At 46.1% G+C, this 22,000-nt stretch overlaps 1 protein-coding gene across 2 annotated transcripts in view; it reads right to left on the minus strand.

Annotated features, from left to right (window-relative positions):
• Positions 1-15,977: 15,977 nt before the first annotated feature.
• AKT2 (AKT serine/threonine kinase 2) overlaps positions 15,978-22,000 on the minus strand; it is a 30,865-nt gene continuing 24,842 nt past the window's right edge. For both annotated transcript variants that reach the window (XM_077285556.1, XM_077285557.1), the window contains 6 exons: positions 21,211-21,333; positions 20,257-20,385; positions 19,685-19,899; positions 19,175-19,262; positions 18,222-18,324; positions 15,978-17,623 (listed from right to left, as the gene is read on the minus strand). In XM_077285556.1, coding sequence (XP_077141671.1) covers positions 17,544-17,623; positions 18,222-18,324; positions 19,175-19,262; positions 19,685-19,899; positions 20,257-20,385; positions 21,211-21,333 — 738 coding nt within the window. In that variant the 3' untranslated portion in view covers positions 15,978-17,543. The remainder of the gene's footprint in view (positions 17,624-18,221; positions 18,325-19,174; positions 19,263-19,684; positions 19,900-20,256; positions 20,386-21,210; positions 21,334-22,000) is intronic.

Raw genomic sequence — 22,000 nt, forward strand, 5'->3', positions numbered from 1 at the left:
AGGGAAATCAGAGACTTTTTTGAGGAGGAATCCGCATGCCACTCTCTAAGCCAAATGGCTCTCCTTATGGTGATGGCGTTTGAAGCCGCGGTTGCCGCACAGTCTGCTGCGTCTAATGACGCGTACATCACATAATCTGCAGCCATAGCAATTTGTTTGGCGAGGTCCGCCGCCTCAGACGGAAGAGCCTGGTCCTGAATGGATTTTGCAAGGGCATCTGCCCAGAAAACCATTGCTTTGGCGACCCATGCCGCAGCGAAGGAAAGAGATAGGGAGGAACCTGAGGCTTCATACATTGAGCGCGCCAGAGAATCTAACTGGCGTTCTGTGGGATTTTTGATTGAAGCCCCGTCAGGTACTGATAACAGCGGAGGATCTACCAGCGGTGGTTCCGTCCAATCCTTGACCAGATCTGCGGAAAAGGGATACTTTGATTCCAGGACCTTTTTCCACGTAAAGCGTTTATCCGGTCGCTCCCTGTGCTGCCAAACTATCTCTAGGAAATCTGGATGAGAGGCGAACACCTTATGGGATCGCTTGGTTCTGGTGAAGGAAACTGCATGATCCGGAGCTGAATTAGGGTCATCATTAACCTTTAGCGCATGATTGACAGCCTCAATGAGGAAGTCAACAGTTGATCGGAACTCCGGAGAATCCGGGTCCATGGACGCCTCAGACTCATACTCCGAGTCATGATCGCTTCGAGCCCCTGGGGAGGGTGACCGAGAAGTGGTGCTACTCGAGACTGAATGGCATAGTGAATGCTCAGGAGAGGTAGTGCGGATCCGTTTTTTGGATGTCCGAACCTCCTTCGGGTGAGAGCGGCCCCTGCTGGCCGATGATTCCCCTGTTATAGAGGGGTCTCTGAACCCAGGGAAGCGAACGCCCCGCTCCCCAGAGGGGTCATGAAGGGATTCAATCGCTTTGGCGAACGAAGCCATGGATTGTGACAGTGACGTGGCCCACGCAGGGGGGCTAGGAACACGGGTCGGTAGCAGCGGAGGGCTCTTGGGCACATTGGGCATCACAGGCAGGGCAGAAGGGGGAGCTTTGAGGCCGAGGGAGAGGAGCCTGGCAGGTGGTACATGCAGAGAAATCAGTTGTATGTACCTTAGTGGACTTTTTACCCCTTGACTGGGACATGTTGTACCCTAATGTAATGAAAAAAACTGCTAGTGGAAGCTGAGGGGTAACGCTGCAGGGAAGCAGTTAATGCCGTCTCCTTACCCGGTCCTGTGCCCCGCAATCGGATAGGTGGCGCTGAGTGGGAAAAAACCCCCGTCGAGAAAGAGAAGCCGGCCAGCGCTCCGTGCTGCAGAAGGAAGATGGCTGCAGAGAGTCTGGGTAGTCTCGCAGGGAGCGAGAAGCGCCAGAAGCGTGGGCGGAGCCGCAGAAATGATGCATGAGGTGGACGGAGCCTACCGGAGTGCGGCCTACAGTAGGCCGAAGCCGGGGACTAAATTTCTGGCCTCGGCAGGCGCGCACCCGCGGACCGCAGGGAAAAGAATCGCAGCGCTAGGGGAGAATCCTGCCGCTATGGAGCCCTCCAGAAACATGTGACTGCCAAAAAACCCGACCCCTGGTGCACTTACCCCAAAATGAAAGTGCCCGGGGTAAATAGGACAGTGCAGGGTTGGAGGAGCCTCCATCCACCATCCCCAAAAAAGGGGGTTGGAGAGGAACCGTCCGCCTCCATCATCCGTTCTTTTTTAGTGGTGATGCAGTGGGGGCTGCACGGACGCCACAGTGAAAGAGTGCCTCTGAACAGCCGAGGGTGAGACCTGGTGGGTAGGGCAGAATGTCCGGCAATAGGCCTGGCTGCAGAAGAGGATACTGGAGGTGGCACTCCAGTGCTCATCTGTAAAACAGGGAGGAGATCGGTGCCCTTGAAGGGGCCCGTCGCCCCAAAAGTCAGCTCAGGCAATGGCATCCCACGTCACAGGAGAGGATACGGAGAGGTAGAACTCCCGTGCTCGCCTGTTGTTGTTTCGGGGAGATCGGAGCCTTGAAAGGTTCCGTCGCCCCTTCCTCCAGAAAATAGGGATTTTTGTGTACTCACCGTAAAATCCTTTTCTCCGAGCCATTCATTGGGGGACACAGACCATGGGTGTATGCTGCTGCCACCAGGAGGCTGACACTAAGTATTACAAAGAAAGTTAGCTCCTCCCCTGCAGTATACACCCCTCTGCTGGCTCCCAGCTAACCAGTTCGGTGCAAAAGCAGTAGGAGATCAATAACAACATATAAGCGTATAGCATGTCACATTATATATGAGAGTATAACATATCAAATGATAAAAACAAATACAACTAATAATAGGGAGGGAGCTGCGTCCCCCAATGAATGGCTCGGAGAAAAGGATTTTACGGTGAGTACACAAAAATCCCTATTTCTCCTTCGCCTCATTGGGGGACACAGACCATGGGACGTCCCAAAGCAGTCCCTGGGTGGGGACAACATCCGATCAGGACGTGTAACCGCTACTTACAAGTGCGCCAAGGCGGCCTGCAAAGTCCGCCTGCCCAGACTCACATCTGTGGAAGTGTGTGAATTATAGTGCTTCAAGAATGCATGCGGACTGGAGGAATTCGCAAGCTTGCGGTCGTGCTTGCCGACGCCTGGTGCCTAGAGCCCTGAGACAGGGAGATAGGCTGACATCTAGCACGGAAGGACTCCTGGATGGTGAAAAGAATCCACCAGGCTAACGTGGCCGATGAACACGGCTAAACCCTTCCTGTGACCGTCGGGAAGCCTACTTACCATCGAGAAGCCCAAGCAAAGTCCAACCTTCGGAAGGACGCCGTCCTCGATACGTACCCACTTGGAGCACTCACTTCTTCCAGATTATCTAGAACCCATTCCGTTGTGTGGACTGGAGCCGAAAGATGAGAGGACGATGCCCCTGCAACAGTGGGAATACAAAACCACCTTGGCAACGAGGGAAGGGGATGGCTTGAGGGCAACGTTGCATTGATGGTAATAAGGAAAAAAGACTGAAAGAAAACAGAGTGGCAAGCTCTGAAGATTCATCAGGATGACAAGAACGCAGAGAAAAAAGGGGAGTGACGTTCCCTGATAGTAAAGTCTTTCTGGATCGAAAAAGGAGTCTACTGTAAGATCCCCAGGACCATTAAGGTCCCCCAGATCTAACGGTACGCGGTAGGGAAGAACTACAGGGGAAGGCTCCCTGCGAGAAAGTCCATATTTCCAGTTTTGACGACATAAGACGGAGAAATACTAGTACCGCAAGCGAGAAAACCTGACATGGTCAGTGCGGGACTCCCGGGATCACTGGGGGCCTTTTCTGCTTCCAAAAATATCTCAGACGTAGTGGAAGAGGAGTTATGGAAATTGGTACCGTGGAAAAACGGAGCATGCACTGCGATGGACTTGGATCTTGAAGCCAAACCATGAACTGGAGTACATTGGCGTTCAGCTTGGACGCCATCCGACCTACATCTGGAGTACTCCAGTGAAGGCAGATGTGAAGGAAGACTTCCGAGTGAAGTTCCCACTCACTTGAGGAGAAAACCCTGACGGCTGAATATGTCAGCCGCCCAGTGTTCTACTCCAGGGACATGTACTGTTGAGATCACCGAATGATAGATCTCGGCCCATCAGAGAGTGCGAGGTACCTCGGCCATGGCGCTTGACTGTGGGTACCTGCGAAATGATTGACGTATGGCACAGCCGTGGCATTATCCAAATTGAAGACGGATGGTTGACCCGCCTAAAGGCAGTGGACCTGCTGTAGGATTAGCCGTACTGTACGGATCCCCAGAGAAATGATCGGGAGAAGAAGACGGGCATTGGTATCCCTAATAACCATTGGACCAGAAGAAGGCTCTGGATGAGGAAGGAGCTTAGAGACTACCTTTTGAAAGCCTGATTGACTTGCTGAAAACGAGCGGAGCAAAAGAAAACTACTTCCGTTTTCGTCTTATTGCTCAGAACCCTCCTAGCTAATTGAATGAACCGAGGGAATGAGTGATCAAGTGCACAAGCTCCGTGTTGAAGGGCCACGACCTTGACTCGAGAGAGAGAATTACCATCCTTCTTGTGCAGGATCATCGTCAAAGAGGATCTGCTGGGCTGGGAATGAGGAAAAAGCTTGTCTAAGTTTAGCTGCTAGCCCAAGTGAGAGGGTATTGCGAGTGATATAGACGACTTAGCGTAGTCCTTGTAGAGCGGCTAGAAAGTCGACCGAGTAGGGCAGGACGACCATGTTTCTAGGGTGCAAGAAGCACATGACAACTGCTATGAGCGTTGCGACCACTGTGGTGCGGTAGCCAGGCTGAAGGGCAAGATCGTGACTTGAAAATGCTGTTCGCGAATGGAAAGAAGAAGAGATAATCGTAGAGGGGAAAAAAGTAGGCATGTGAGGGTAAGAAAACCGAATGTCGATGGATGCCAGAAAACTCCACTTTTTTTTTTTTTGTTGAAGTAATGGCTGAGCGGAGGAACTGCATCTGAAAAAGGAGGACCTTGTCAAAGGTTGTTAGAAGTTTGAGGTCCAGGAATGGTCATACTTTTCATTTTCTCCTTCGTGAAACCAAGATCCCTTAGATCTAGACTGTCAAGGACAACGCTTCTACTGCTGGATGGGTCTGTAGAAAAAATACGATCCCTTGTTAGTCTCCCGCTCAGAAGATTTGATTTGAATTGAAGTAGATAAGGTCTCTGACCAGGAGACTATTGGTCAAGCAACATCATGTGGCGCTAAAGAAGGGTAGAGCGCTGAACCCGAAGCCACAAAACGGAACGAACCAGATTTGCTATCTGACCGTCTGTGGTTTTTTAATTGTTGATACATCGGGCAGGGATACTGGTAGGTATACCACAAGAAATTCCACCCGGTTAGGCCGGCGTCACACTGGCGAGTTTTACGGACGTAAGAGCGCAGAAACTACGTCCGTAAAACTCGCATTACATACGGCACAATGCTTCTCAATGGGGCTGCTCCTATTAGCCGTATATTACGGTTCAGTATTATACGGCTTTCTACGGCCGTACAAAATCGCAGCATGCTGCGTTTGTCAGCGTACTGCGCAAAAAAATCGCCAATGAAAGTCTATGGGGGCGTGAAAAATACGGATTCCACACTGACCAGCAGTGTGACTTGCGAGAAATACGCAGCGCTGTTAGTGAAAAGTCGGTAATTCAATTGCCGGCTTTTAATTTCTCCTGCACAAACCCGACAGGATATGAGACATGGTTTACATACAGTAAACCATCTCATATCCCCTTTTTTTTTGCATATTCCACATTACTAATGTTAGTAGTGTGTATGTGCAAAATTTCAGCGCTGTAGCTGCTGAAATAAAGGGTTAAATGGCGGAAAAAATTGGCGTGGGCTCCCGCGCAATTTTCTCCGCCAGAATGGTAAAGCCAGTGACTGAGGGCAGATATTAATAGCCAGGAGAGGGTCCATGGTTATTGGCCCCCCCCCGTGGCTAAAAACATCTGCCCCCAGCCACCCCAGAAAAGGCACATCTGGAAGATGCGCCAATTCTGGCACTTGGCCACTCTCTTCCCACTCCCTGTAGCGGTGGGATATGGGGTAATGAAGGGTTAATGCCACCTTGCTATTGGAAGGTGACATTAAGCCAGATTAATAATGGAGAGGCGTCAATTATGACACCTATCCATTATTAATCCAATTGTAGGAAAGGGTTAAAAAACACACACACACATGATTTAAAAGTATTTTAATGAAAAAAACACAGCGGTTGTTGTAATAATTTATTGTACTCTCAGTCCATCAGGAACACCCTCGCTTGGAAAAATAATAAACGCACAAGATACATACCTTCTGCTGTCAGATCAGGTCCCACGAAGTAATCCATCTGAAGGGGTTAACTAATATTACAGGCAGAGCTGCGATAATCCACTCGCTCGTGCCTGTAATCCCCGGGTGCTGAAAGGAAAGCAGTGATCTATACTTACATTCAGTTGCGGTGATGCGCCCCTGCTGGATGTTCTCATGAACTGCAGCCTGGGAACTTTTTCCCACGCTACAGGTCATATGAGGACATCCACCAGGGGGCGCATCACCGCGACTGAAGGTAACTATAGGTCATTGACCTACATTTCATTCATTCGCGGTGATGCGCCCCCTGGTGGATGTCCTCATATGACCTGTAGCGTGGGAAAAAGTTCCCAGGCTGCAGTTCATGAGAACATCCAGCAGGGGCGCATCACCGCAACTGAATGTAAGTATAGATCACTGCTTTCCTTTCAGCACCCGGGGATTACAGGCACGAGCGAGTGGATTATCGCAGCTCTGCCTGTAATATTAGTTAACCCCTTCAGATGGATTACTTCGTGGGACCTGATCTGACAGCAGAAGGTATGTATCTTGTGCGTTTATTATTTTTCCAAGCGAGGGTGTTCCTGATGGACTGAGAGTACAATAAATTATTACAACAACCGCTGTGTTTTTTTCATTAAAATACTTTTAAATCATGTGTGTGTGTGTTTTTTTAACCCTTTCCTACAATTGGATTAATAATGGATAGGTGTCATAATTGACGCCTCTCCATTATTAATCTGGCTTAATGTCACCTTCCAATAGCAAGGTGGCATTAACCCTTCATTACCCCATATCCCACCGCTACAGGGAGTGGGAAGAGAGTGGCCAAGTGCCAGAATAGGCGCATCTTCCAGATGTGCCTTTTCTGGGGTGGCTGGGGGCAGATGTTTTTAGCCACGGGGGGCCAATAACCATGGACCCTCTCCTGGCTATTAATATCTGCCCTCAGTCACTGGCTTTACCATTCTGGCGGAGAAAATTGTGCGGGAGCCCACGCCAATTTTTTCCGCCATTTAACCCTTTATTTCAGCAGCTACAGCGCTGAAATTTTGCACATACACACTACTAACATTAGTAGTGTGGAATATGCAAAAAAAATGGGGATATGAGATGGTTTACTGTATGTAAACCATGTCTCATATCCTGTCGGGTTTGTGCAGGAGAAATGAGAAGCCGGCAATTGAATTACCGGCTTTTAACACATATCGCGCTGAATGAAATCTAAATACAGAATATATATATATGTGTCTCAATGACATATATATATATATATATATATATATATACTGTATATATGTTTTCCCGAACATTTGAGCACATAAATCCATTAGATGTCGGTTTTGCAAGCCTGCGCGAAAATCTCGCAGTACGGATGCCATACGGATTACATACGGAGGATGCCATGCGCAAAATACGCTGACACACCCTGACTACGGATCACTATTTTGGGAACATTTCACCGTATTTCGGCCGTATTACGGCCGTAAAATACGGACCGTATTGTCTTACGCCGAGTGTGACGCCGGCCTTAGACTGCCAAGTGGCAGAATGCGGGGCTGCAACCAGCAGGCCTCTTGCCATCGACGTGCAGAGTAGAAAATTAGGAACCTTCGATCCACCATTCTGTTAACAGGGACGTGGAGAGGAATCGTTCGCTTTCTTGCATCATCCCCTAAATTGATACAAAGGGGGGTGCTCGGACGCCAAAGATGTGTGCCTCTGTACATCCCCAGAGTTGAGGTCCCCGGGTGGACAGGGCAGGTTGTTTGTCATTAGGCCTGGATGCAGAAGAGGATACATGGAGGCGACACTGCATGTGTTCGTCTGTTGAAGATGTGGGGGGGAATCGGTGCCCTTAAAAGGACCCGTCGCCCATAAAAATCAGACCAGGTATGGCAACCTACTTAGCGGCTTCTGTCCAGTGAATTGCTCGTCGATTTGTTGATGGTATAAATAGGAGAGTCCCTCCTTTTCTGAAGCTCTTGCAATCCAAGGCAATATGCGATCCATATTCAGCGTTGTTCTCAACAAATCATGGGGGAGAGATTAGGAAATGAAAACTTCCATTTTGCAGACGCCTGTACGTTTTTCTAGAACACTTGTGGCCCCTGCTAGCGGACGCTCCCATGTAGGAGAGGGACCATGTATATCTGGGTTGCGGTTAGGGATGAGCGGCGGAAGGCTCCAGAGCTCAGTTAGGGTGACCAGCTTAGGATTGATGATGTGCCCATAAGACCAGTAAATACTGGTCGTGCGTCTTTAAGACCAGGGTATACTGGTCTTGTGCCTTTAGGAGGAGGGCATGCTGGTCATGTGCCTTTAAGAACCAGGACATACTTGTCATGTACCTTTAAGTCCAGGACAAACTGGTGATGTGCCTTTAAGAGCAGGGCATACTGGTCATGTGCCTTTAAGACCAGGGCATACTGGTCATGTGCTTTGAAGACCAGGGCATACTGGTTATGTGTCTTTAAGTCCAGGGCATATTGATCACGTGCCTTTAAGACCAGGGCATACTGGTCATGTGCCTTTAAGTCCAGGGCATATTGGTCACGTGCCTTTAAGACCAGGGCATACTGGTCATGTGCTTTGAAGACCAGGGCATACTGGTTATGTGTCTTTAAGTCCAGGGCATATTGATCACGTGCCTTTAAGACCAGGGCATACTGGTCATGTGCCTTTAAGACCAGGGCATACTGGCCAAGTGCGTAAGACCAGGGCCTACTGGTCATGTGCCTTTAAGACCAGGTAATACTGGACATGTGCCCTTAAGACCAAGGAGTACTGGTCATGCGTCTTTAAGACCAGGGAATACTGGTTATGTGCTTTTAAGACCAGGAATACTGGTCATGCGCCTTTAAGACCAGGGCATACTGGCCATGTGCGTAAGACCAGGGTATGCTGGCCATGCGTCTTTAAGACCAGGGAAAACTGGTCACGTGCCTTTAAGACCAGACAATACTAGACATGCGCCCTTAAGACCAGACAATACTGGACATGCTCCTTTAAGACCAGACAATACTGGACATGCGCCCTTAAGAACAGAGAATGCTGGACATGCGCCTTTAAGACCAGACAATACTGGACATGCTCCTTTAAGACCAGACAATACTGGACATGCGCCCTTAAGACCAGACAATACTGGACATGCGCCCTTAAGAACAGACAATACTGGACATGCGCCTTTAAGAACAGAGAATACTGGACATAAGAACGGAGAATCGCGTTTAATGCCTTGATGTAGAGTGGTTGTGCCCCCTTAATGCTAAAAATCGGTGCCTCAGTGTGAGCCGGCCGGGTGGACCAAGATGGCCACTGTGAGCTGCAGAGTAGATAAAATCTCGCAGAGAGCGAGAAGCGCCAACTCGGGGGGCGGAGCGACGGACACGATGCTGAATAGGCCCAAGTCGGGGCCTAAATTTCTGTAGCAGGCGGGCGACACCAGCGGGGCGTTACAGGAGACTTCCGGGATGCGGCCTACACATCGGCCGAAGCCAGGGGCTAAATTTTTGTAGCCGGCCAGAGCGTTACCTCAGAGAGGTGGGCCACAGGAAAGTGGCTGAGGCTGCCTGCGCCTTTATGGATATCCCTCTGAAGATGGATCCAATCACCATCGTTGTGCGTCCCGGCATGGAGCCGCCGCGGATGTGGGTTTCAGCGCTGTTCTGTGCAGCGTGGACGGTGTAGGGATAAACCTCAATCCATCATCCGTTTGTTAGGGAGGAGGAGAGGAACCGTCCGCCTCCTTGTACCATCCGCCCTTAATAGTGGTGATGCAGTGGGGGCTGCATGGACGCCACGCTGGAGAGTGCCTCTGAACAGCCGAGGGTATAACCTGGTGGTCAGGGCTGATGTCCGGCAATAGGCCTGGCTGCAGAAGAGGATACTGGAGGTGACACTCCAGTGCTCGTCTGATAAGGGAGGGGGAGATCGGTCCCATGAAAGGGCCCGTCACCCCTAGAATCAGCTCAGGCAGTGGCTTCCCACGTCGCAGGAGAGGATACGGAGAGGTGAAACTCCCGTGCTCGCCTGTTGTTGGTTCGGGGGAGATCGGAACATGAAAGAATCCGTCGTCCCCTTCGTCCGGTAAAAGTAAAAAGATTCTTTGGGTCTGAATAGCAGACCAGTCCGTGTGCCTCCTACGGACACTAAGCAAGAACTGGTTAGCTGGGAGTGTATACTGCAGGGGAGGAGCTAACTTTCTTTGTAATACTTAGTGTCAGCCTCCTGGTGGCAGCAGCATACACCCATGGTCTGTGTCCCCCAATGAGGCGAAGGAGAAAGAAGGTTTAAATCCAGTGTGCGTCCTATGGACACTAAGCTTGACCTGGGTCTCTGGAAGCCAGCATGAGGGTGTATACTGCAGGGGAGGAGCTAACTCTTTGTCTCAACTTAGTGTCAGCCTCCTAGTGACAGCAGCATAACACCCATGGGCCTGTGTCCCCCAATGAGGCGAATGAGAAAGAAAAAAAAAAAAATTCGGCAGAATCGGGAATTTTTACAAGGTATTCATTATTTTTGAGCTTGTCACAGGTCCTCTTTATATAGCGGAGGATGCAGAAATTGCTTAAAAATACTAAACAGCCAAGACTGGAGGCATTTTGTTTGCCCCCTCTGGGCTTCTTGCCTCACTCCATTCCATAGCACATTGCTGCAAAACCAAACCTATGGATAATGTGGCTCTTTAACCCCTTCGTGACATGCGCCGTACTAGTACGGCGCTGCCGGCACTGCATTAGTGCCAGCCGCAGTACTAGTACGGCGCCCCGATCACCGCGGTCTCACGCTGAGCGCCGCGGTGATCGGGTGCGGGTGTCAGCTGTATATGACAGCTGACACCCCGCAGCAATGCCCACGATCGGCGCTGTCGCCGATCGCGGGCATTTAACCCCTCTGATGCCGCTGTCAATAGTGACAGCGGCATAGAGGGGGATCGCGCAGGGACGGGGGCTCCCTGCGCTCTCCCACCGGAGCAACGCGATGAGATCGCGCTGCTCCGGTGACCTGGAAGGAGTCCCCGGATCCAAGATGGCCGCGGGACTCCTTCCGGGTCATAAGATGACCCTGCTTGCCGGCGTCTGCTGAGAATCCTCATAGCAGGCGCCGGCAAGCCTCTGTTACGTGCCTGTCACATCGGTGATCAGACCGAGTGCTATGCACACGGTCTGATCACCGATCTGTGATGTCCCCTCCTGGGACAAAGTAAAAAAGTTAAAAAAAATTTTTTCCAAATGTGTAAAAAAAAAAAAAAAAAAAATTCCTAAATAAAGAAAAAAAAAAATAAATATATTCCCATAAATACATTTCTTTATCTAAATAAAAAAAACACCACACAATAAAAGTACACATATTTAGTATCGCCGCGTCCGTAACAACCCCACCTATAAAACTATATCACTAGTTAACCCCTTCAGTGAACACCGTAAAAAAAAAAACGAGGCCAAAAACAACGCTTTATTCTCATACCGCCAAACAAAAAGTGGAATAACACGCGATCAAAAAGACGGATATAAATAACCATGGTACCGCTGAAAACGTCATCTTGTCCCGCAAAAAAAAAGCCGCCATACAGCATCATCAGCAGAAAAATAAAAAAGTTATAGCTCTCAGAATAAAGCGATGCAAAAACAATTATTTTTTATATAAAATAGTTTTTATTGTGTAAAAGCGCCAAAACATAAAAAAATTATATAAATGAGTTATCGCTGTAATCGTACTGACCCGAAGAATAAAACTGCTTTATCCTTTTTACCAAAACGCGGAACGGTATAAACGCCCCCCCTAAAAGAATTTCAGGAATTGCTGGTTTTTGTTCATTCCGCCTCCCAAAAATCGGAATAAAAAGCGATCAAAAAATGTCATGTACCCGAAAATGGTACCAGCAAAAACGTCAACTCGTCCCGCAAAAAACAAGATCTCACATGACTCTGTGGACCAAAATATGGAAAAATTATAGCTCTCAAAATGTGGTGATGCAAAAACTATTGTTTGCAATAAAAAGCGTCTTTTAGTGTGTGACGGCTGCCAACCATAAAAATCCGCCCAAAAAACGCTATATAAGTAAATCAAATCCCCCTTCATCACCCCCTTAGTTAGGAAAAATAATAAAATTTTAAAAAATATATTTATTTCCATTTTCCCGTTAGGCTACTTTCACACTAGCGTCGGTACGGGGCCGTCGCGCTGCGTCGGCCCGACATACCGACGCATACTGTGCAAGCGCCGCACAACGGGGGCAGCGGATGCTGTTTTTCCACGCATCCGCTGCCCCATTGTGAGGTGCGGGGAGGTGGGGGCGGAGTTCCAGTCGCGCATGCGCGGTCGGAAATGGTGGACCGTCGGCACAAAAAAAGTTACATGTAACGTTTGTTGCTGCCGGCTGTCCGCCACAACACGACGCAACCGTCGCACGACGCTTGCGACGTGTGTCAATACGTCGCTAATGTTAGTCTATGGGGAAAAAACGCATCCTGCAGATGACTTTGCAGGATGCGTTTTTTCGCCAAAACGACGCATTGCGACGTATGCAAAAAAACGCTAGTGTGAAAGTAGCGCTAGGGTTAGGACTAGGGTTAGGGTTGGGGTTAGGGTTTCAGTTAGAATTGGGGAGTTTTCACTGTTTAGGCACATCAGGGGCTCTCCAAACGCGACATGGCGTCCGATCTCAACGCGTTTGTTTGCGTTAAAAACGCATGCGTTTTTATAGAAAAAAAACAGAACACACTGAAAAGTCACCCACCACCATCAAGGTGATAAAGGGATCCAAACCCTAACCCTAACCCTACCCCTAAACTCATCCCTAACCGTTTAATGAACATTTTCTGACAGTCATAGTGCCACGTATTTCAGTGCCACGTATTTCAGTGCCACGTATTTCAGTGCCACGTATTTCAGTGCCACGTATTTCAGTGCCACGTATTTCAGTGCCACGATATTTCAGTGCCACGATATTTCAGTGCCACGATATTTCAGTGCCACGTATTTAAGTGCCACGGTATTTCAGTGAAATACGTGGCACTGAAATATCGTGGCATTTACGTGAAATACGTGGCACTTAAATACGTGGCACTTAAATACGTGGCACTTAAATATCGTGGCATGTACATGAAATACGTGGCACTTATATACGTGGCACTTATATACGTGGCACTTATATACGTGGCACTTATATACGTGGCCACTGAAATATCGTGGCACTTATATACGTATATACGTATATAAACGTATTTCAGTGCCACGTATTTCAGGTTAGGGGTAGGGGTAGGGTTAGGGGTAGGGTTAGGGTTTTTTGTTTTTTTCTTGTTTTCTTGTGTTTTTCTATAAAAACGCATCGACTAAAAAAACGCATGCGTTTTACCGCGATTACATGCGTTTTTTCACACATGCGTTTTTAAAAAAAACGCAAGTGTGAAACCAGCCTTATCCTTGGGAAAATAAAAACATGGGGGCTAAAATATAATTTTCGTGGAAAAAAATATATTTTTTATTTTCGCGGCTCTGCGTTATAAACTGTAGTGAAGCACTTGGGGGTTCAAAGTTCTCACAACACATCTAGATAAGTTCCGTGGGGGGTCTAGTTTCCAATATGGGGTCACTTGTGGGGGGTTTCTACTGTTTAGGTACATCAGGGGCTCTGCAAATGCAACATGACACCTGCAGACCAATCCATCTAAGTCTGCATTTCAAACGGCGCTCCTTCCCTTCCGAGCTCTGCCGTGCGCCCAAACAGTGGTTTATCCCCATATATGAAGTATCAGCGTACTCAGGACAAATTGGACAACAACTTTTGTTGTCCAATTTCTCCTGTTACCCTTGGGAAAATAAAAATGTGGGGGCTAAAATATAATTTTCGTGGAAAAAAAAAATTCTTTTATTTTCATGGCTCTGCGTGATAAACTGTAGTGAAACACTTGTTGGTTCAAAGTTCTCACAACACATCTAGATAAGTTCCGTGGGGGGTCTAGTTTCCAATATGGGGTCACTTGTGGGGGGTTTCTACTGTTTAGGTACATCAGGGGCTCTGCAAATGCAACATGACACCTGCAGACCAATCCATCTAAGTCTGCATTTCAAACGGCGCTCCTTCCCTTCCGAGCTCTGCCGTGCGCCCAAACAGTGGTTCCCCCCAATGTATGGGGTATCAGCGTACTCAGGACAAATTGGACAATAACTTTTGTGGTCCAATTTCTCCTGTTACCCTTGGGGGAAAAAAAATTGCGGGCTAAAACATCATTTTGTGGAAAGAAAAAATGATTTTTTGATTTTCACAGCGCTACATTCTAAACTTTAGTGAAACAACTGGGGGTTAAAAGTGCTCACCACACATCTAAATAAGTTCCTTAGGGGGTCTTCTTTCCAAAATGGTGTCACTTGTGGGGGTTTCCACTGTTTAGGCACGTCAGGGGCTCTCCAAACACGACATGGGTTCCGATCTCAATTCCAGCCAATTTTGCATTGAAAAGTCAAATGGCGCTCCTTCCCTTCCGAGCTCTGCCATGCGCCCAAACAGTGGTTTATCCCCATATATGAAGTATCAGCGTACTCAGGACAAATTGCACAACAACTTTTGGGGTCCAATTTATCCTGCTACCCTTGGGAAAATAAAAAATTTGGGGCAAAAAGATCATTTTCTGTGAAAATTAATATTAATTTTTTTTACGGCTCTACATTATAAACTTCTGTGAAGCACTTGGAGGTTCAAAGTGCTCACCACACATCTAGATTTGTTCCTTAGAGGGTCTACTTTCCAAAATGGTGTCACTTGTGGGGGTTTCCACTGTTTAGGCACGTCAGGGGCTCTCCAATCGCGACATGGGCTCCGATCTCAATTCCAGCAAATCTTGCATTGAAAAGTCAAATGGCGCTCCTTCCCTTCCGAGCTCTGCCATGTGCCCAATCAATGGTTTACCCCAACATGTGGGGTATCGGCGTACTCAGGACAAATTGTACAACGACTTTTTTGGTCCAATTTCTCCTGTTACCCTTGGTAAAATAAAACAAATTGGATCTGAAGTAAAAATTTTGTGAAAAAAAAGTTAAATGTTCAATTTTTTTTAAACATTCCAAAAATTCCTGTGAAGCACCTGAAGGGTTAATAAACTTTTTGAATGTGGTTTAGAGTACCTTGAGGGGTGCAGTTTTTAGAATGGTGTCACTTTTGGACATTTTCTGTCATATAGACCCCTCAAAGTCACTTCAAGTGTGAGGTGGTCCGTAAAAAAAATGGTTTTGCAAATTTTGTTGCAAAAATGAGAAATCGCTGGTCAACTTTTAACCCTTATAACTCCCTAACAAAAAAAAATTATGTTTCCAAAATTGTGCTGATGTAAAGCAGACATGTGGGAAATGTTGTTTATTAACTATATTATGTGATATAACTCTCTAATTTAAGGGCATAAAAACGAAAAATTTGAAAATTGCAAAATTTTCATAATTTTCGACAAATTTCTGTTTTTTTCACAAATAAATGCAAGTCATATCGAAGAAGTTTTACCACTATCATAAAGTACAATATGTCACGAGAAAACAATCTCAGAATCACCAGGATCCGTTGAAGCGTTTCAGAGTTATGACCTCATAAAGTGACAGTGGTCAGAATTGTAAAAATTGGCCGTGTCACTTAGGTGAAAACAGGCTTTGGGGTGAAGGGGTTAAAGGAGACGACTATGTATTTCCCATCATGAAGGGTCTAGAGGAGATTTTACACTCCTGACACATCTTAATGGCAGATTTTTTTTATGTGAATTTAGAAGCAGATTTTCATTCTGCATTGCACCCCAAAAAACAAAAACAAAAACCTAGCGACAATCTAGCAAACATTCTCCACCATGAAAAACTAAAACCAACTATGAGGGCTCAGGACTTTATAATAACTCAAGTTTATTTCCTAGAAACAGCACCACTTACCCACAGTTGGTGATTGGTATTGCAGCTGCGTCCATTTTATTTTTACTTTATTTCAGACCACCCCCTCAAAACGAAACACTGCACAGAACTGATATAAACTAGTCCATTTAAAGAACAGATTTTTTAAAGAATTTTTCAAGAGAATAAAATAAAAGGCGCATTTTAAGACAGTCCTTCAGTTTTAGTAAATCAGCCCCACTGCATCACTCCTTCTTACTGTTCCTTTAAATCACCAAAATAAAAAAAGACAGACAATATTGAGTATTGTATTGTTTTCATTTCAAATATCTAAAAAAAAATATTTCATAGATAAGAGACATTCACGAAATACAGCATGGCGTTTAAAGGGTCAGTCCCAGGTACCATTAACATTTTCCCAATATGCTCCATTTTCTTTAATTTCTTGAAAATATACCTACAAGCATTACTTAGAAAGAGATGACCCTCCCTCCCCGCCCAAAACAGAAAATAAAAATAAAGTACATTCACAAGCTAAATTAAATAAACTATTAGTAAAACATTTTTTAAACGGCACATGGGACTGCCCCTTTAAAATGAAACCCTTAAGAGCAAATTCATCTTTCGCCAAATTAAAGAATTTCATTATTGCTCTTGAAATGGTAGAATTTAGTCATTGTTCCTCCGGTCCCAAAGAGAAAAAAAAAGTCAAATCTTTACAGAACAAAATCCTCCCCCCCTCCCCCCCCATGGTTTGAGAGATTCCAGATGAATGGTACATTCCTTAAGGTTGAAGAGGTGGGACTTATGTCTGAAACGCTCTCCACCAATGAGCTTGCTTGATTCTAGACACATTGTATTGAATGAATTGTCACAATGTTTCTGTATGGCCGCGCAAACGTGGGGAAAAAAAACAAACACAAAAACACTTTTTAAGGGAAACAACCATTATACACAAAATTAAAAAATAAAATTATTGCTGTTGACCCGAAATTCCATTTAGTTTTCATTCTATTTTTAAAAGGGTGGGTGGGGGTGAGAGTGGGTCGGTGTGAAATTTTTAATACATTCAGCTATTGAAAATAAGCCACTTACATGCTAGTGAAAAAGCAGAAAGGCATATGCACCATAGTTAAAGGTGTACACACCCTAATTACAGAGTATCATAAGTGATGGCAGTACTCGAGAGCCCCGCCAGGTGGCCATGAAGTTATCTGCAGACAAACAGGACACGGTGAGAGTGATTACAAGTATGTGCAGGGAAATGTTTGAATACATTAATATGTTTGCTCCATGTACCGACCAAGTGGAAAGAGAGCACCATTAGACCCCACTTAACCGTCTGGACACTTTACAGACCTATGATCCCCCTATCACGACATGCACAAGTGGGAGACCCGTGGAGCACACCTACGAAATTCATGGTACCGTTGTGAGGGCAGGACGACGCTCACGGCTGAGGGCGTCCCCCGGTGGTGTTGGAGGCAGTAGCCGCTAAGGACTTTTTGGGATGGCTTTCCTGTGTCTCATCAACACTATGGCTTAGAATCCGGTTGTGCCCCAGCAGTAAAAGGCAATTATATAAAAAAAAATAAAAATATGATATGAAGAAATTATCGATCCATGATGACGGTCCATATTGTAAAGCAAATAGGGAATTTTTTTTTTTGTTGTTTGTTTTGTTTTTAAATATTTTTTGAGCAAATTAAAAAAAAAAAAAAGGTAGTCTTTTATTCAGGATTTGGGGACGGTAGGTGAATACATAGTTACTGCCCCCAATTCGGGGAAAAAGGGACACGGTTTTCTCCGATTTCTTTCCGTAGAAAGTCTTTAAGCATTCTCTCCATCTGTGAAGGCTCTTTGAAGGTTACTCCCGGATGCTGGCCGAGTACGAGAACTGAGGAAAGTGAGCGCGCTCGTCAGATTCTAAGGCGTCCAGGTTATCATCTGTAATAGAAAGATACAAGAAGAGTCACGATCGGCTATTGCTACATTCAAACTGATCAACAGATGTTTAGTGGCCTATTTAGACGTGCCGATGAAAGTCAGCGCAGGGAAAATCATGTTCTGTTTACACCAGATGTGCTGCAGAGAACGATTTTTAAGCTTGCCTAAAAATTATCCCCTGCAAAGAACAAATAGGGGATGAGGTTTATGCACCTGCAGAAAATAGTCTCAAAATGTAAAAAGGGGGAAATGCTGAAATAAAATGGCAATTTTTATTCAGCTGTGTCTTATTCATTACATCCACACGTCTTAATAAATAGCTTTTTACTGCAACAGAACAAGAAATTGATAGAAATTGGTGTCAATTAGTTTGTTGACCGCTAAAGGGAATTTTCTGCATCTAATCTCATCCATCTTTGCGCCGTTAATGTAAATAATCAGAAGCGCTAAATAAGTTTCTCCTGGACATACACATCAGACGTAGGCACCGACACTGTGCACAGTTAAAGAAGTGTAATCTGGCACCAGAAGAAGATCAAACTGAATGCATACATTTTCTTCATATATTTGGATGGCGCATTCATCACAGATTACTTACATCTGTCTGGCGGAGTTACTGTTATGGACTGAGCTGTAAATTCGTCGTCAAAATATCTGGTGTCGATTTCAGAGGTGACTTGTGGCTTGAAGGGTGGGGTGAGCTAAACACAAACAAGAAACAATTAGTCTGGCCGCAGATCCTAAATTAACAAGTCCCATAAGTAACCAACGTCTCCCAGAGCAGGCGACCGATTGCAGTTGTGCTCCTAGAATCCGCACCAATGTTAGAAATAGCCTATCCACCTACCAAACGAAACATTCCCACCATGGCAGCAAGAAGGATCAGTCATGTTGGAATGATAAAAGTCTGGGATTAAACATGCTGACCCCTATGTTTGCCTAGGGTATAAGCCACTAACTTGTCCATAGCGAGAGCACATGCACGCTCAGCAGAACCAAGAGTGCACATGTACAAGCAGTTATTAAAAACAAGTAACCATCTGACGGCTACCCAAGTTGTGTGGCCTTATGGCCCCCATACACATTAGATGGCTGTCGACAGAAGCATCGTTTGGCCAAGAGTCACCTCTCCTATATACAGGAAAGCTCGTTTGACCCAACGCTCGTGATCTCTATGAGAAAACCAGCATCTGATGCATTTGCCAGCAAACCCCTGTCCAAAAATTAGCCATGCCCAATCAACATATTCCCCAGTTATTAGTCGTCCAGCACCCCCATACACATTAGACTGCCAGCCTAATTTGTCCTTATTGGCGGGCTCAGCGGACAGTAGTCTAATCTGTATGGGGGACTTTAAGTCCTAAAATGAGTCAGCTTCTTTCCCAGAAACTCTTGGGTCTGATATTGCAGCTACTACTGCTATTCCGGACACAAACTGCGCCATTTCAGGTAGTTAAACGACAATAAAAGCAGACCCCATTTTAATAATCCCAGACAACTCATCCCTTTGATTTTCAGAGATGGAAATGAGACCATGTGCACGTTACTTACCTTCCTCTGATTCACATCTTGCCAGTTAATAGGAGCAAAGAACCTGTGATCCTTCACTTCTTGGGCATCAGTGGGGCCACCGCCAAGTCTGAAGACAGAACACCAACAAATCAGAACTACTGCTGGCAAATCCTGAACGTCAGGAATATGATCTACTTCAATGACACCAATGTTTGCAGCAGATATCTCCCAGTGCACTGCAAACAATCAAACCTGTGTGTACAATAGATTTGCTGGGATTTTTGCCTGCAAAATTTTTAGTAATTAAGCAAAACGTGCAAAAAAATACCCTTAAACTTCTGGAAAAAATAAAATCTGAAAAAGTGACTTTATAATGGAAGTTCAGAATTTTTCACAGAATATTAAGAATCTGTGAGATGCAATTAAGTTGGAATATGCAAATATAATCCATTCTAGCTTAGAGATCACTTCTCTCTAACTATACCATCCCATGGTGCCCATGCAAGTCAGTCATCTCCTGCCTGTACACAACATATGGGCACCACGTGCCTTTGTTTAGGATCCTTTTTCAGCAGACCACTGAGCAGAGACTTTGCTTCGGGGCTTAGGGTGCGAGGGAAGCGGATTTCCTCCATAAGGATAAGCTCAAATAGTCTTTCATGGTCCTGATTGTAGAAGGGTAGTCGCCCGCACATCATTTCATACATCACCACTCCCAATCCCCACCAATCCACGGCTCGGCCATAATCGTTGTCTTCCAGCACCTAAAAGGTGGGACATATTTTATCACTTGATGGTAGGAGAACATTTGCTGCCAATTCTACATGAACTAATAGGTTTGCAGGGCCCTTGTCCAGCGGCCAGGTCAGTGTTCCTTGGCCCCGATACCTGACAGCATTCCCAGTTCCTCCTTAGATTTGCCGGTGTGGCGCGACATCATTGTTGCGGTGTGACGCACATAAGACTTCACACCAGCCCAGCTGATCAAAAAAAAGAGGAATCGGCCATGCCAGTAAGTAGGAAGCAGTGTGCAGGACCATGGAATCCACACAGGACTGCTGGACCAAGGTTCTACAAATGTATTCACTCATCTCTAGTAACAAGAGACCTCAAAGACATACCTCAGGAGCCAAGTACTCTGGGGTGCCACAAAATGTCCTCATAGTAGCACCATCTGTGATCCCCTCTTTGCAAAGTCCAAAATCTGTGATCTTGACATGACCGTCTTTGTCCAGCATGAGATTCTCCAACTACGCAATAGACCAGGAATCAGCGATTGAAAGGAAAAAAAAAAAAAATAGATTTGTGTGTACTCACCGTAAAATCTCTTTCTCTTAGCCTCTAATTGGGGGACACAGGACCATGGCTGTGTCCCCCAATGAGGCGACAGAGTAAAAAAAATTTAAAAGCAGAACAGAAGCTCAATTTCATAGCAAAAGGGCTCCCCGAGTCATGTTTTAGACAATTGTGTATTAAAGAAAAGACGGTTTGGTCCTCAACCAATCCAGTTCTTATAACGGCATTTTCCTGGATAGAAGACCGATGTCCTATCTGTCCCTTGAGTCAGAAAGAAGGGGATTTTGTCTATACAGCCTGATCTGATAACTGCGATAAAGCTCATCTGCAATGCCAGGCACACCCAGAGGAAGCTTGCAGAAGTCCACACGACCCAATCAATCAATGTGAATGCGTTGCATGTGTATTTTGCAGCACATTCCCAACTTGCCGCAGTAAAATCTGGGAAACCTGCCATAGCAGAATCGGCAAGCTGAGGATTCTGCAAACCTGCCACATACTAGTTTTTCTACAGCATCCGTAAAATCTCATTCAATTGACTTCTTAAAATCTCATGTGGTGGATTTTGATAAAGTTTCCGCATTTTAAGTTTCATTCTGGTAATTATTGGGGATGCCAGGGACCAATGCCCCACAATTAGGGCAAAATACTAAAGTAATATCCCAGAAAACCCCTTGAAATTCAAGAGGATGCAAATACCCTTCAAGAACTGACTTCTGCATCTAATGGATCATCGTAATAAGCCTACAGGAGAGGTCACGATCAGGATGATTTCTTACCTTTATGTCACGGTACACGACGTTCCTGGAGTGGAGATATTCCAGGGCGGACACAATCTCTGCACCATAAAACCGCGCTCGGTCTTCCGTGAAGACACGTTCCCGAGACAGGTGAAAGAACAGCTGTTGAGACAAAAGCCCCTACTCAGCACTGCTGCATATAATGGAGGAACATTTGTTCTGAACCATCTTACTGACCGATGGGAAATGTTAATATATTCTCATTATTAAACGTGTCATGCACTAACCACTTGCCATATATACAGAGCAGAGTTTTTCAGCACTTTTTTGTGCTGAAAATGCAACTCCCCCCTCCCCTCGGCTAATACGCGAGAGTCATTGTCCCAGTTTATGGCGGGGGAGGGGGTGCGTGCACAGTTATAGCCGCCAGCTTCCAGCAGCTGCCGGGCTCTAACAGGTGCCCATTCATTAAGGTAATGAATATTCACCTCTCTCCACTCCCATAGGCTGGAGAGAGGTGAATATTCATCACCTTAATGAGCGGGGACATGTGATCATCAGGCAGCAGGAGCTGCTGGAAGCCAGAGAGATGATGGAGGGCACGCAGGAAAGGTAAATAGGATGTTTTTTAAAGCGGGCCATACATACAAGGACGGGGATAAGGGGCCACGCAGACAAGGACGGGGATACGCAGACAAGGACGGGGATACGCAGACAAGGACGGGGATACGCAGACAAGGACGGGGATACGCAGACAAGGACAGGGATAAGGAGCCACGCAGACAAGGACGGGGATAAGGAGCCATGCAGTCGAGGATGAGGAACCATG

This window comes from Ranitomeya variabilis, chromosome 2 (genome assembly GCF_051348905.1).
Source record: "Ranitomeya variabilis isolate aRanVar5 chromosome 2, aRanVar5.hap1, whole genome shotgun sequence".
NCBI lineage: Eukaryota > Metazoa > Chordata > Amphibia > Anura > Dendrobatidae > Ranitomeya > Ranitomeya variabilis.